At 38.6% G+C, this 17,147-nt stretch overlaps 1 protein-coding gene across 6 annotated transcripts in view; it reads left to right on the top strand.

Annotated features, from left to right (window-relative positions):
• Positions 1 to 17,147, top strand: part of grik4 (glutamate receptor, ionotropic, kainate 4) — a 347,487-nt gene that overhangs the window by 276,296 nt on the left and 54,044 nt on the right. For all 6 annotated transcript variants that reach the window (XM_017308264.1, XM_008425649.2, XM_008425647.2 and 3 more), the window contains one exon: positions 2,741 to 2,845. In XM_017308264.1, coding sequence (XP_017163753.1) covers positions 2,741 to 2,845 — 105 coding nt within the window. The remainder of the gene's footprint in view (positions 1 to 2,740; positions 2,846 to 17,147) is intronic.

Here is a 17,147-nt window from a genome sequence, read left to right as displayed (position 1 = left end):
GAAACATGTTCATTAAATGTTGCATTTTCCAAATGTGCGAAGGGTGAGGGCTCTCAAACCTTGTGTGCGATGCTGAAAAAAGCTGCATCACTTTTTTATACTTATTTGTTTACATTTGATGATGATGATAATAATAATAATAATAATAATATGCGTTTGTCACACAAAGATATTGTGATGTGTTCAACAAATTTTCTTAATGAGTGACCTACTTTTTCAGTACATTAGATAGATAGATAGATAGATAGATAGATAGATAGATAGATAGATAGATAGATAGATAGATAGATAGATAGATAGATAGATAGATAGATAGATAGNGATAGATAGATAGATAGATAGATAGATAGATAGATAGATAGATAGATAGATAGATAGATAGATAGATAGATAGATAGATAGATAGATAGATAGATGGTCAGTTAACAGACTAACAGGCTTTTTATTGAGTCAAGAGGCCACATTGTTGTTTCTACAGAGTTTTATATTTTTACCATTAAAAATGGAGGAGATTGTTGTCTTCAATCATCAACAATTAACCTACACTGTTTTTAAGTAAACATACTAAAAGCTAAATTAAGGCAACGATTCTTTCCAGTTTTAAGGAAAACGTTATCCTCTTCATTTGGTCGTGTTTTTACCTAGCAGGCTGTTTGGTTGATCAAACAGTAAATACATGCAGAAAATAAAATTCTTCTTTTTAGGTTCTGGCACAGTCAGTAGTCTGATAACTTATCAAGTGATTGTACCTGTGCACAGGTATTAATCTTGAGTTCACTGGCAACATTGGTGCCTCTATCTGTGGTCATGGAAATCATGCTACTTTCTCATAGTGACCAGTTTAATTATGTTTAGTTTGATTTATCACCTATAGATTTTTACACACTGTAGATTTATGTGCAAAATTAACACTTCAAAGCTCGATATTAAACTATCAGCGACTGAATACTTTAGAACTTTTTTGTACACTACACTGCTCTATTTTTTTTTTTTGCTCAGTAAGTTGCACATCAGCAAATATTTTGACCCTATACCCCAAAGTTTCTGGATAGTCTTCTGTGCTCAAAGTAGTAGTTCTGATTTTATGCAAATTTGCAAAGCTCTCTCTTACTGCACCTCTTGTTACAATGTAATATGTGTTTTACCTCTTAGATCTGCACAACGGAGGATAATGTCTCCCTTTACTCAGCCAGTTTATTGTTTCTCTGCATTACTCTGAGAGACAATGAAGGAGAGATAAAGATGGGCTGTCAGTGAAGTGAAGGGTTTTTTGTTGGAGATAAATGACTGAATGGGATTAAAATCCTTAAAGTTGACGTGTTTGATATCAATCTGTTTGTCTTTCTTGCTCAAAGAAACTAAATGAGTGTGTAATCACACCGTAGACTGAAACTTTCTCACTTACATTCGTAGTATCATTCTGACACTGATATTATTTCACAAAGAGACTACAGGAATTTATGGATACATCATGATTGTGTTATTCAATTAATTAACATCAATCAAGCAATTAAAAATTTTTATGGACAAATCCTGGGTTCTGTTTTGCAAGACACCTGTGAAAAACTGAGATTCCTCTAATGGTTCCCGATTCCTTTTACTCTGCCAGACGATGGTACATCAAAATACTTTATTTACATCGTCATACTAGAAGCTCAGACCGCTTCACTCTTCAACCACATTCACCCTTTTCACTCACAAATGCACACATTTAAACACCAGTAGTCAACTTGTGGTTTGGTAACTTCATGTTAACCAACATGAAGCTGGAACTGAACCTGCAGTATTTTGATTCAAAGATGATTAATGCTTTACTTTATAACTTGTCGATGAGCAACATCAACTAAAGTATCTGTTCAAACATCTTACACCTCGATTATCTTGCCAAGGCTTCTCACACCACAGACATGTTCAATCTTTTAGGATTTATCTGACTCTTATTTTACCTGTAACAGTCTGTGCTTCATTCCACCCCGCTTTTTATTTAACATGGGAATGTTTTCCACTTTGGGGGAACAGTTTCTCCTTTGTTTATGGGTCTACGATTATCATAACCCTTTCATGCATAGAGATGGTAAAGTTTGCCCGAACGTTCAGGGTTTACAATTTTTCCTCACTCGCCTATCGATTTAAGGAGAGCAGTGCTCAGTTCAGGTATGTGAAGTTTTCCTAAAAGTTAACAAGGCTCATGAGAAAACATCTGTGAACAACACAGCCTCTGCAGTACATCAGACTAATCATTATGGTGTTTGTGGTGGAATAAAACATACTGAGACAGTTTATTTGTCTATGCAGCGTTTAGTCATTCTTTTGTAGGGTAAACCACTCAATTTGAAAAGACAGACAGCATTGACCCTTCACCCGGTCTCCACATACAAATAACCAGGACAAACCCTCCTCTTGACATGAGTATTCAAATGTTTTGAATGGTGCTAATTGGTTCTGAGGAGTGAAATGAGACTCACCCTCAGGCCTCTTTACTCCTGTTTATTGACGCGTTGCCCACCAATGTTTGATGTTGGAACTGCTGCTAATGAAGAAGAAAACTCTAGGTAAACAATTTTAAAGAGTGCTTTCAAATGTAGTCTCACTAGAAATTAATTGATCTAGCCCTTTTCATTTAGTGTACCACTTATAAATGATTAATCCTATCTTTGCATTAAGACACAGGGCTTTATAGACAAACTCCATGCATATCGCAGTGGTGGGAAATACGTTCTTCTTTCTCTGTGTTGGATAGGTAGAATTGGAAGGCCTAACAGGACACATCGAGTTCAACAGCAAAGGTCAGAGGTCCAACTACGCCCTGCGGATCATGCAGAACAGCAAGGAAGGCCTAAGGCAGGTAAAGTAACTTTTAGGTTAAGACTCTTTAATTTCAAATGCTTCAGTGACATAATTTGCCTAAGCCCATGCAAAATGTAAAGTGCTGTACGATGTACCTTGTTTGCTTGAGTGAAACAGCACAGACTGGTCGATCACTCTTCAGATAAGCACTCGCTTTAATATCACAGCTACTGTCCACATTGCTGATCAGACACAGTCCCGTTCCCAGTTGGGCGCTACTTCTGGCAAATCTTGCACTTTTCTTTATGGTGGTTGGGTACTGTTAGCTGAATCGTACCACGGGGAGTTGTGATAACACTTGCTCAGCTGACATTTCCTGGTGCAAACAATCTCCATTATCCTGCTGGCAGAGGAACTGATGTGCCAGAGGACAAAATTAAATATTCAGGATGGCTCTTTGAAGGTGAAAGGAGTACACTTAAAGGGGAAAATAAATTTAGATTGAAAGAGAAGTCTGCTTTGAAGAAAGGAGGGCTTTTGGTGCCGTTATAGTGGCTTTAACAGAAACGTCTAAAACTTTAGATAAATGTTACACTTTTTGGATTCTGATTCTTTATGCTGTTTTATTGTCTTTTTCCGTAAACTCTGCCATTATACACCACGTTAATGAAGGTTTATTGGATTTGATTGGTCCCTTTGATTGGTTCCTGTCATTAAAAAACCAAAGAGTTTTGTTGACAAGCTGTGTGAACCGCTCACACTTCTTATGGCATAACGAAAGATCGTAAAAATATATCATCTTTGAGTTTCCAACCAGTCATTCAGGGTTGAGCTAGCTAGAAATTGTCCAAGCTAGTGATTTTCTTGCGCCATCTCTTGTGATAAATGTGTGCATGTTCTTTCTGATGCTGAGGAGTTTGAAGCAGAAATCTTGCCTTAAACTCAAAGTTTACCATGACATCAATCAGCTACCTCCTAAAAACTGCTGTACAATAGTTTATCATGTGCAAAAACGAATTTCCATGTAATTCCTTTTCAAATGTTAAGCCTTTTCCCACTCGGTTTCTCAGTAACATGTCCAGAAGAGGAGATCATTTGTGAATGTTACAACAAATCTTGTGAGGCATTTAAATGGACAAGAATGCATCCTGGTTAGATTTGCTGCCTAATTTTCCTTCTTTTTTTTTTTTTCTTTTGCTGACCGACATGTTTTTTTTTCCTCACTCATCACTACCAGCAATGTGTTTTGATATGTATGATATTAAAATCAACACAGTGAGGAGCCTTATCTGCTATTCGCAGTGTGTTGTAAAGATAACACAGAGATTTACATATCATGCTTTCTGCATCAAATGCTGCCTGCCATAGCAAACCCAAATGCCTCACCTGCAAGTTTTTATTTTATTTTTTTTAAGTATATACCAATCAGAAGTGTGCCCTGTTGTGCAGGATGAATGTAAACAATCAACCAGAGTTTCTGGTCCAAATCATCCAATTCTTCTTAACTTCTGGTTCTTGGTCTCAAAAGAAATAAGCATTTGCTTTCAGAAATGATATTTTTCCCAGTTTCATTTTGTTTTTATTGTTCACATACATTAAAACTAAAATTGACTATTTGTAGCATATTTGTTCCCTGGGACAAAAAAAAAAAAATAGAATCAGATATTGTTTTGAATACCGTTGTTGTGTCATGGAGTGACGGATAATTTTGCCCGCTGTAAAAGGAGTGTGTGAGTGCACATTTTTATTATTTCATATTTCATCCCGAGGGGTTAAAGATGATGTAAAACGGTATCTGTGCTGTTCTTTTCATGAGGCCATAAAAAAAATATGTGCATTGCATTTTCCCAAGGAAATGTCTGTGTCTCACCCTGGCAGCTATAAAACCACTCTCATTTCTGTGTTGCTCTTCTGTCTGTGCAGCATTATGTACACTATACAGGTTATTATCCATCAATTATCATACAAACTGCCACCAGTCTGCTATGGCAGAGAGCTTTGTTTGTGCCTTCTTATCGGGAGCACTCTGAGTAGCTGTTTTTGTATCACCTGCTAGACAAGATGCAGCATGAGAAGGCTTCACAGTGCTCCACTATGCTCTCACCCTTTCAGCGGATGATCTCATGGAAACGCTCCTCCCTGAAAGAGAGAGCACAACATCTTTTCTTGGCTGCCTGTGAAACCGTCAGTCAGTGGCCCAACGCTTTTATTAACCTTGTCCGTCTCGCCTCGCGTCCCTTTTTAGTCTGGCACTGGGCCATTCAAGCAGAAGGATAACACTATCGAGTCTGATGTGATGATTTCGACCAGAACTACTGCAAAACAGCAATGCTGGTAATGGTAATGGAAAGAGGCAAGGTGTTATACGGCGGGGATGCAACGAACGGGGTTGTCTGATGCTTTGTTAACAAAACACCTCCCACACATCGTTGGTTTGGGCTGCCGCAGTCAGGCAGACAGCGAATGGGCAGAGCCTTGGCAAAGAGGAAAATCTGGCTCAAAGCCCACAAACCCAATTTAAGAGCAATATTCATATGCCACCACATGATGCCATGCAATGCCATCATGTGGTGGCATTCTAAATAGAATATTAGCATCACGGTATATACAATATCTGGCACTAGAATGTGCAATAAGGAGAAAAAAACCTTTTCGTGCCAAAAAATGGCGTGAAGAGCCTAACGAACATCAACATCTCACCAACCTCTGACTTCTAATTTTGCAACAATAGGATTAATAAAGCTTTATACACAGCCATTGACGATCTGTCTGTTGCTTGAATTGTAAGCCGTTTATGCATTATTGTATTATTTAATGAGGAACTGTCACTGGGTGTGCTACCAGCTCTGTAGGGAATATTAGTCAGGGCTTTCAGAGTGTGAAGCATATGGAGTATATTATTATGAGTTTTGTTTCAGTAGCTAAGCTGTAACTCCTACTGGTGTGTGACAATCATTATTATTATTTTTTTTATTCATTTATCAGGCTGTAAAAGGCAACAAAAAGGTTCAGGTATATGCAACAAGTTTGCGTGATGCTTATTTCCTAACCAGAGATGTTTCATCTTTCAGCTGATTCAAACATGCAGTTAAAACCAAAAAGAAAATAAAAAGCCAATTTTTTTCTCGTTGTCTAAAGTTAAATCAGCTTAAAACTTTTTTTGCGTCAGGTTAATTAAGAATTACTAGAATTATTTGTATTTTCTGAATGCCACAACAGTGAGAGAGAGATTTTGTCGCTTATTAATGTATTAATGTAAATGGATACTCACCAGCTGCTTTATACGGCCTACTGTACCTGAGGACACTGTCCTGTCACTGTTGCTTCACAGTTACAGGGTCTTGCTGGCTTTTCCTTAGTCACTAAGTTATCCCTGCACATCTAACTTTTACCAACTGCACAAAATGATTGGCTGGAATTGATCATGCAATACACGTTTTCAATATATTCAACAAAATGTGGGGGGAAAAAATTGATCATGTTGGGTTTGACTTTATGATTAGACTGGAGTGGAACATATTGTGTTGTGAACAGAATTTAAACTGAATTTGATAGTAAGTAATTTGAGATAAATTTGACTCTTTGTCCCATAAAATACCTTGAAATTAAATTTTTTGGAGTTGGTGATCTATAAACTGAATTTAATTGAATATTAGGTTAATTGCTGACTTACCAGTTGCTTGTGTGTGTGGGTGTGTGCGTGCGTGCGTGCGTGCGTGCGTGCGTGTGTGTGTGTGTGTGCGTGTGCGTGTGTGTGCGTGGGTGTGTGCATATGTGTGCGGGTGCGTGGGTGTGTGTGTGGCCTTGGATTTGTTACACTGCAGTAAGGACACACTTCTGCTTGTGGGCACCCGCAGGGAGAGATGCTGATTTTGGCTTGTGGGTTAAGTTTAGGACGAAGGTGTGAACTGAGTCTAGGTTAGGCTAAGGGTAGCAGTCAGGGTCAGGCTACACAAATTAATACAAAATGAATGAAAACCAATGCAAAGTCCTTGTGAAGATAGAAATACATGCTTTCTCCATGTGTGTGTGTGTGTGTGCGTGTGTGTGTGTGTGTGTGTGTGTGTGTGTGCAGGATCTGATTAGTGTGTGAACTCACATTTAATTTAACTGGTCTAAACCTTGTAGGTTTAGACCAGAAAGCAGGTTTTTAAATACCTGCACAAGAAATCAGATTCATGTGTACGCGACCTGCGGCGAGAGGAAAAGCTGTTTCTACCTTTTTGGCCATTTTTAATTATCAGCATGTCTGCTGGGTTCAACTTTATTCTAATTCATGGTGGTTCAGGTAGAATCATTACTGAAATTAGCTGGCTGCGCCTGTATTTGTACAGCGGGGCGATTTCTCCAACTAACCTGCAGAACTCGTTGCTCCCACTGGCGCCCTTTATAATTTTCGAGCAGATGGCAAATTGCCCCCAAATGTAAATCTGCCTCATAGACTCTTTAAACTTATGTTTATATCGCGCACGTTATGTCTCCCTCACCTGAAGTTCACGATCAGAGAGTTTGCGTGTGGCAGTGTTTCTCAAGCTGGTTGTTTTAAGGCTTCCTTGAGGTTACGTGCTCCAGACTCTTTGCACATTATGGGTTACATCTGTAGCAGCTGGTTCACTCTCAGGAGGAGGACGGTATACCAGAGACCGTGTGTGGCAGCTGCTCCCCTCCCGGGCTGCAGAAAGAGAGCTGCTTTTACAGCAGATGGAGTTTTGCTCAAATATTTTCTGGGAGACGCTACAGGGCAGAAAGGATTTCCTCGCTCCTCAAACATACAATACAATTATTTTATGCATAATTTACTTTAAATGGAAACATCTTCGATCTGCATAACAAACACGATCAACACGAAATTCCAAAAATCAGCACGTGAGTTTGGAAAAAAAATTAAAAATAGAAAGCCTTCCTGTCTACATTAACTGTTTCAGGAGAGAAAAATGGAAACCTGAACTTTCAGTAATTACATAAAGCCTGGAGCCAAGCTTAGTGAAGCTCATCTGTAGAATATAATGAAGCTGGAACACACAAAAATATTTGTTTGTCCACTTTTGGCTGGTGAATCAAAATTCCCAGCTGCTTCTGTACTGACAGGCCTGTCAGCCAGCAGTGATGCTGAACTTGGCATGGCTTTGTCTGTGCCGTGGCCAAGACACCGCTGGCACCTGTAACCAGCAATAATCCGGAGAGAAGAGAAGGGATGAGGAAGGAGGACAAGAGGCTGACAAATAAATGAGATGGAAAATAGAGGCATTAAAAAAGCTAAAAGCCTCAAGATTAAAGGCAGAACGTGTATATTTTGGTAATATCTGCTCTGTTTTAGCTGTCACCGTGCTCAGTATTAACGCCCGTGTTATTGTGACCTTCAACTCTTATTCCTCACTGGAATGAATAATCGCATCATTTATGGAGAACTGATTTTAATCCTCCGAATCCTGCACTATGTACTGAGCCTGATAAAGGCGTGCAATAAAAGAGGAAGTATCTGCCCGTGTTTCAACATGGACACTTTTCTGAGGTGCTGCGCGCTCCAGATGGTCCAAACACCAGGGCTACGCTGTAAAACAGCATCGTCCCAGATAGCTACACAAATGGTTAATCTGACTCAACCTGTTTGTGGGGAGCACAGACGGCTTTCTTCTTCAGAGGAATATAAAAAGACCCAACGTTTCTCTAAAGCCTACCTGTGTTCTTCAAAGGAAATCACTCCTGTTTGCTGTTGGGGGAGCAGCAGAGTGACAGCGGCTGTTGCTTAATCTGCTCTGACGCTGACGTTTGCCTCTGCATGCTCATCTGCATGCCTGCCTTTAGGTTTCAACGGTTACATGCGTGTGTCGAAACCACGCGTAAGCCTTCACGCAGCACTTGTGAGCATTTTCCACACATGACTGTAAATCCCACATTTGCTTGATCTGTTGTTTGATCTCTGATTGAGTTTACGTTGGAGGGAATGGGGGCTGCACAGCCTTTAAGACACAGATTAGCCTAAGAATTACCATGAGTCTTTGTGTGGATTGGGAACGATACACGTAGCTTAAAGTTCTTTTGATTGGTGAACACGATATTCTTTGGATGGGGACAATTTGGTGCTGAATTTATGGCTTATTGAAACAAAGCTTCATTTCCCCAGATTTCTCCTGAATTCAATTAAAAGCAGTTATCTAATGCACCTTAAAGACAGTGCCTTACAAAAAGCATTCAAACCCAAAACCACAAATATATTGGGATGTTATGCAACGGATTAGAAACACTTGTGTAGTAGAAGATCAATTTTGGAAAAAAATCCTAAAACTGTGGCATGCCCAGTGGCGCAAAAAGTGGGTATGCAGCGTATGCTCGAGTGAGCATCACTCCTTCACCCTGACGTTCCTTCCCTGGGGGGGTGGGGGAGGGATTTATGTTTTCGCATCCACCTAGTATATAATGTGTAGTTGCGCCACTGGGCGTGCCTTTGCATTTAGCCTCTTAACTCTGATACCCCTAAAAAATAATAATACCTAAATAAGTGCATTTATTTAGGGCTCTAAAAAAGTCCTCTTTATTGTACTCTAATTTACAATGACAATAAACGTCATTACATTCAGTTCCGTATTTTATTGTGAAACGCAGAGGAGGCTCAGTTTAGTTTTGAGGCTACTTTGCCGCTCTCAGTGATGTGAATTGGTGCAAGGCAAGACGAAGACTCATAAGCACTCAAAACACCAAGCTAAGAAAGCACTGCTGAGAAAAACATCGGCTCTTCCTCAAGCGGCTCTCCAGGAGTGCAAATCTTAATCCGGTTGAGCATCTATGGAAAGATGTGAAAATTGCAGTGCTTAGACGCTGCCTTTCAAACCTGAGACAGCTTCAGCAGTTTGCACAGGAAGAGTGGGTCAAAGTACCGGTTAGCAAACGCAGGCGTCACGCTGCGAAGTGCAGAGATCGCTTTTTTTTTTGGACAGTGATTGGTGCAAAAGACTCTCACACAATATTAAAAGAAGATACCACTTTTAAAAAAAATAAAAAATGTATCATGTTTCTCTCATTTCTATATAACGCTGATTTGTATAATGAATAGAACAAACAACTAGAGACGCTCACTTTGCTGTAAATTGTACCAACAAATTTGTGTTTGTTTAACAAACATTTTCATCCACGTTTAGATTTGCCACCATAGTGACAAAGCGTTCCAGGCTCCCAGCAGCCGCCTGGCCTCTAGCTGTGGACTCTCATTTTCTACATGAAGCTCATTGACAGGATCATGCTGACTAATAGAGGAAGCTGTAAAATGAATAATTATTGCAGTTTGGATTAGGCAAGCTGTTTCCTGTGGAGGTGCTGGACTCTGTTACGGACCAATATGTTTGGCTGCAAAAGAGGATGCACTCGCAAATTAGAAGGGTTACCATCGTTATTGGTTTAATAGATTTTCACCACAATTTTTTTTTTTCTCTTTTCGTTTCGTACTTGTCCGTAAATCATTACATTAACATATATGCATATCTGCCTGCTGCAGACCGGCTGCGCTCTGAAAACTCTCAGCCAGTTCCTGGTAAGAAAAGAGTCATTAATTAAGTCTAATAATGGAGGCACTTAATCACTCTTTCAGCACGGAAACCACCTGAGAGAGAGGGGGGGGGGGGGTTTAGAAAGAAATGTCTGAGTCTTGGATGCAGTTGGATGCTCGCTACATGTCGGCTAAGCAGGAAGCAGTTTAAGGCTATAAGTGGAGACACTGGCCAGAAGAGGGAAAGGTCAAAGGCCCACAGCAGCATGACAGAGAAAATTGCTCCCAATCATTGCTTCTTTGAAAGAGTCGATACACAGGGAAAGATTTGGCTCAGAAACTCCGCCGTATTGATAATGTGTTATTTAAGCCTGAGGGTGATGACTATTAGACTTTGAGATGAGTTAAAGTGCCAAAGGAAGCGTACTTTAACTGACTTGGGATCAGTGTTTCTGTGCCAGTTATCTCTTGAGGTTCTCATTTCTTTTGAGTAATGCAGGGACAGACAAAGTATTCAGATCCAGAATGCAAACATGGCAAACGCAAAACTCTGCCGGAGCAGTCCCAAAAGAAAAGCGTTGAAACATTTTACTGCGGCCGCAAAACTTTTAAGTTTGCTTTGCTTAAAGCTGCGGTATGTAACTTTTTACATATTTGTTTAAACTATCACTCAATCATGACGGTATTGTATGGGAAAGATAATCTGTGAAAAAACTCAAGCTTCTCCACCTCATCCCAGTACTGCTACTACCCTCTGTAGATATACACCACTCCTGGTCATAAGCAACCAATCACAACCAGGAGAAAGATCTTAGCACTGTCAATCATCCTCGTGTAAGCGCTGTTTATCTACTGTTATCAGTGGCCGTGACATCCAGCCTGAGCGTTCATGACATGATTGACAGCACTGAGATATAATCACAAAATCACTCTTTGGTTCATGTTTTTAGGCAACAATTCAGTCAGAAAATTTCGTTTGGGAGTCAAGTGTGGGTTTTCTGTACTCTGAAGGGATTTTTAGAGAACTATAAACCCTGCTTCAAGTCTTTATTGGTATTCTGAAATTTAAAAAAATGCCATGTTAATATAGAAATTGTTTATGAAAAATAAAATTTGCTAAAGGTTTCAAATGTTAAAGAGGTGGTGATACAACCCACCGTAAAGACTCGCCTAAGAAACGTTTACAAGCAAAATATTCTCGTGCAACGAGTCAAACTGTGGATTTTATAAAAAGTGGTCAAATATATAAAACAGCTGAATTGTAAAGGCAACATATCTTGTTGGTTGATGGTTGGACAAAATTTATAGAGCGTTTTCTAGTCATATTGACTTTACATCCACATTCACCCAACTGCGCACAATGACTGGCAGACCGATCAGCCACTAGAGGTTACGTCTCTCGCACAGCAACACATCAATATGTGGCAGGAGGACGCTGGAATCGAACCAACGACTTAAAATTTGCTGGACGACTGCTCATCCCACCGAGTCACGTTCGCCCCTTGTGACCCGTTTTATAGCTTAAATGGCTGACAGAGAGTACTGGGAAGTAGTGCAAGGTGTTCCCAGTTATTTTTTATGGGGAAACTTTAGGCATTTAAAACAAGTATAAAAGTTATAGCATCCATTTGCCTCAGCAGCAGAAAATAAAAGGAGGACATTTTCTGTTCATTCATCCATTCATTGTCTATACCAGCTTTTTATTGCAGGGGGGTGAGGGAAAGAGGGGGGTTATTTCCAGTGGTCATTGGGCAAGAGGCGGGGTATGCTCTGCACAGCGAGTTCTTGGCATTGATGGCTTTAATGGGGTGAAAAAAAAAAATCTTATTTTTTAAAAGAGACAATTGTCTAACTCTGTTCTCTGGGTGTAGGCCTGTCACCATAGCAAATGTTGCTGGACGATAAATTGTCCCAGAACGTATTGCGATAAACAATTACATTGTTGTTTTGAGAACATTTTCAATTCATACAACAGTAGTAATGGCAAAAAAAACAAAAAATGCAAGAACACATTCTGAAAAAAAAAAAAAAAAAAAAAACTATTGTAGCAAAATCTAGACTTATTTCATGTGACTGAGGTCAAACTGTTGTGTTCACAGCCAAACAGACTTTAAAAAGAAACTGGAAGAAGAGTTGAAAGGAAGTAAACAATATTAAAAACAAATCTAAGTAGTGGCAACAATTTATCCAGAAGTTAATATAAACGACACTCTATTATAATTATTATTATTAAAAAAAAGAAAAAAACAAAGAAAATGTCTTTCATGAATCCACTAGAATTCATTAGGTTCTAATGAACATTTTAACACTGGAACTGGAAGACATTTGGAAGATCCAAAAATAAAGAAAACAGAAACAACATATAAAATAAATTATGGAGTCTCTGTAAACAAATGTGTTTTTTTTCAAACAATATACTAGTTGAGACCAAAACACCAAACTGAAGACTTTTATCATTCAGGTTTTTCTAAAATGAGAAAGAAAAGTGAAAAATAGGAAAAAAAAAGGTTGAGATTTTTTCTTTTATTTATTATGCAATTAATTGACTTATTGTTTATTGTGACGGGCCTCGATGGATGCATTGCTAATAACAGTATTAAAATTTAAAGCTTATGCTTCTGTCATATGCTGTACTGCTAGTAATGAGCGGCTCCAAACGGTTTACTGACGTACAGCTAGAATAAGTTAGCTTCACACTTCGTCTCTGGCAGAGTGAGTTTTGATATAAACCTGCAGCTGTGATATTTACACCTGGTTCTTCATGTGGTTTCCTCCTCACGCAGATGGTTTCGGAGAACACGTGAACAAATCACTAAGGAATGCACATCACAATTCTCTTCACATCGTTCCATTATGCACTGCTGCAAGAAAGGATATCTTAACTTCTGAACCTCATGAATGTGATTCACAGCCGGAGGACACTCAGATATTGCGTAGCACCTGTGGGAGGGGAGAGTATGAAGGACAGGGTTTTATATTATCGTAATTTTATTTCTAATATGAGATGAACTCTCAAAATCTCAGAGTAAAAGAACTTGTGATCCCTGTGACGGATCTATTATCGTACAAGACAGGGCGCTATTATTACTGATGTTTCAGTTGGGAGCGGCATGTTATTGTTGATGCTGGTGCAATATCAAGTTTGATATGATTTAGAATAAATAAAATCAGTTTTAGGGTTTATAGTAAGCATTCTCTCCTGTTTTTATTAGAATTTCAATCATTTAGGCGTCAAAAAAATGTAACAATCTTAGCAATTAAGAGGGAATAATCTATTTTCATATGCTTCAGCAAGCTGAAATGTGATTGTTAAATTGTAGTGCTAGTAAATTAACTTTGTACGAGAAATAGAGCGGGAAGTAAAACCCAGATGCAGCATTAAGGGGAGAGTGCAGGCTGTACCACATTTTCTAATATACTGGGCATTATTTATCTATTTCAAGTTTACAACTGGGGATCTGACAGAGTCGATAAAAGCTCAGAATAAAATCAAAGTGGGAAATTTGATTTTATAGGGTTTTTTTTATAGTCTAGATAAGAAAAAGATAAAATATGGAAAGGAATGTTGGCATTTAATTATCACATTGCCAAAGGAGGCATCTATCCATCCATCTATGAATGAATGCATAATGAATTTATGTATTTATACTGTTAAAAAATATAATTTGTTCTATGTATTCTGTTGTGAAAACTCATCTAGAAATCCTGGTGTCTTGCTGTTACACTTTTTGTCAAATTGTGGAGCGCCTGCAACTTGAGTTTTTGTCATGAAATGATCAGTAAACTGCTTGTGGGGTCAAGCGTCGCTTTCGCCGTCATGATTCGGCGTCCAAATATTTGTTATCAGATTGCATTCGTGGCGAAGTTTACTTTCCAGGTGACCTTGTGTCAGGAAGCTCAGAGAAAAAAGTCAAGTGGAAAAGCTCATCAAAAAGAAGACTTTCTTTTATTATCAAAAGAAATGCGGCGTTTGCTGAATATCTAGCATGCACTTTGCCTTTCAGTGTTGTGAACACACACATACACACACACACACACACACACACACGCAAACGGAAAATTGGCATCACCTCAATTTGCATGAAATGATTTGAGCTATGTTATTTACACAAGACTTCCTCCAGTTAAAGGGTGAATGTGCTCGTTCAGTTCCTCTGCCTTTTCTGTTGGATTTATTTATTTCCTGTCAGGACAGCTCCTACCTTTATTACAGCAATCTGCTTCTTCTTTTTTTTTTTTTCCTCCCTCTCCCCTTCACTTTGCTCCCAAACCGTCTGTGAGAACACCATTACTCTAGCTGCCGCTGTAGATGCAGATGTACTCGGGTCAATTTCTATGCTGCAGCGAGAGAACAGATGAAAAAGACAGGTACAGCAAAGAAGGAGAGTCGGAGGGTAGTTGGAGGAGAGGAGTGGAGGTGGGGTGTGAACTCAGCAGGTTAACAAATTCAAGAAGATCTTGAGCCTTTCCCTAATATAGAAGCCTGATGTAGCTCAGCACGCCACAGTTTGGCTTGATCTCTTTCTTTGCCTCGGGCTTCAGCACAGATGATTAGGTCTTAACCAGGTCTGATAGACATACTGGATTTAAATACACAAGAGCTGCTACTCGAGTCTCTTCCAGTGAGGCTAGGATATGTGTTGGAAGGGATCCAGACTCTTTGATACAGCAGGAAGGAATTACCCACACTCCTCTAATGCTGGAAAGTCAACACTCCTATATGTGTCTGTTTTGATAATAATTGAATATTATGTTGAAGGTAAGATGAACGTTTTTCTGCAATAATGGAAGAAAATGCTATATTATGAACTTTAATTTGGTCTTTAAGATGAATAAATAAATCGTTCATGTGGAGTAAAGTTTGTGTTTATTTACTGTATTTTAGAGTACACCATACTATAAGCCTCATCAACAAAGTTTAAATAAAAAATTTAATTAAAAATGGAATTGTACATATATAAGCTGCATCGTTCAAAGCGTGGGGAAAAAAATAGCGGCTAATCAGCTATGTAATGAAATTGTGTTATGAAAGAAATAAACATGTTAAAAATTTGAAAACAAAATGGTAATGAACTTAATAATTACATAGGTTAGTACCCAAGAAACTAATATCTAAACAATAATATGAGCCCCAAATGCAGTCATTTAGGGACATGAGCCCCAAAATGTCTGAGCAGTAGAATAGAAATAGAAATAATAATAACACCAAGTAAGATAAAAACAAATCTAAAAAAGAAATATACCACTCAGATGAGCATCAAAGTTATATCTTTCAGTCTGGGAAGGGTTACTAAGACATTTCTAAGGCTTTTGGAGTCCAGAAGACAAAACAAAAGTGATAGCCAGTTATTTACAAAAGTATCAAACATTAGCAGACATTTCCAATATGTGCCATATTTTTCAAAATGGCTCTAAAAGGGCAATAATAAGGAGGTCAGAAAAGCATCTGCAGACCTCACTCAGAGACACTGGACAACAATGGCTTCCATGGTAGAGTTCCAGGACAAAAAAAACCCTGCTGACCAAAAAAACACCCAGGGAATCTCATTTCCCAAAAAATATTTTCAGGATCTCCAAGACTTTTAGTGGTTCTTTGTGGGAGATGTTTTTCCCTGTTACATCTGGACTGAAACAAACAAAGTATTTGAAAAATGGAAGCATCATTCCAACAGTTAAACGCGGTGGAAGTTTTTCCTTCATGATTAATTAAATGCAATCTGCATACAGATTTTAAAAAATGAATAAGTGTTTATTCAGCTTAAAGCAGCTCAAATCATTCTTGGTTTAGCTGCAGAATTCATTGAAATTTGACTTGGTATAAAGCCCAAAAACGTAACTTTCAGCAGGACATTTTCAGCATGTTTTTGTTGACAATGAGCTCATGCAGCCATGACTCCATTGTTTCATCAGTGATGATAAGCTTCCCCTATACAGAAACAAAGAGTAATGAGTTAGTGGAAATGTGTAGTTTATAGCTCCGCATGCAGTAAAGCCACTGACTTATGATTGTAATTGCCTTTATTCAAAGCAATATTTTACCTCAAACTTAGCCAGTTTTAGAGGTTTGCTTTCAGTGATTTTCCTCAACAACATGACTGCACAAATTATGCATATGAAATATACTTCTGTAAGAAAATGTTCAGTTGCTAGAGCCCATACTGTTCCAAACGTAAAAAAATAAAAAAGACAAATCCAAAGGTTTGACGAGAGTCTGAGCACTACAATACTCAGGTCTCTTATAAAGGAATGTCATCTACCTGCCTTCAGGGGAGAAGAATGTGTGACGACATAAATTGTTTTTATTTTCCACTATGCAGTGCAGCTGTTTTATTTGAATCATGCATAAAATTGTCCCTGAAAAGTTGCAAAGCCCCTTCGTGGATCACAATAAGGGGCTGCAAATTTGCTGGAAAGAAGTTTCATATTTCAATTTCGGTTCATCCATTCGCTTTATCTGTATCCCAGAAAATAATACAGAAAATCACATCAGAGCTGAAAATCCTGGTGTTTTTTTTTCTTTTCTTTTTTTTTTCCCCCTGTCATCTCATTTCTACAGGTCGCGCGTGCCTGTTAGTTAAAGCGTGTGTGTGGTTCATTTTTCGGGCCACTGGAACTGTGGCATGTCGCTTGCAGCGTGTCAGACCACGTTAAGTTTTGAAACTCAGCCATTAAACACACTTTTTCTCTTTTATTTCCATGCAGTGATTATATTGTGAGGTCTGAAGGCTCTCCTCTGCTTTCCTGATAACTGTAAGCTGTGAAGATTGTGCACAGACCTTCAAATTAAACGTGCAAATTCAATATAACAATAAAAAAAAATCCATTCTTTGTTTTTATACTTCTGATCAGTCCTTGCTTTTTTTTATGCTGCTTTAAACTT

This window comes from Poecilia reticulata, linkage group LG13 (assembly GCF_000633615.1).
Source record: "Poecilia reticulata strain Guanapo linkage group LG13, Guppy_female_1.0+MT, whole genome shotgun sequence".
NCBI classification, from domain to species: Eukaryota; Metazoa; Chordata; class Actinopteri; order Cyprinodontiformes; family Poeciliidae; genus Poecilia; species Poecilia reticulata.
This window is presented reverse-complemented; position numbering and strand designations above follow the sequence as displayed.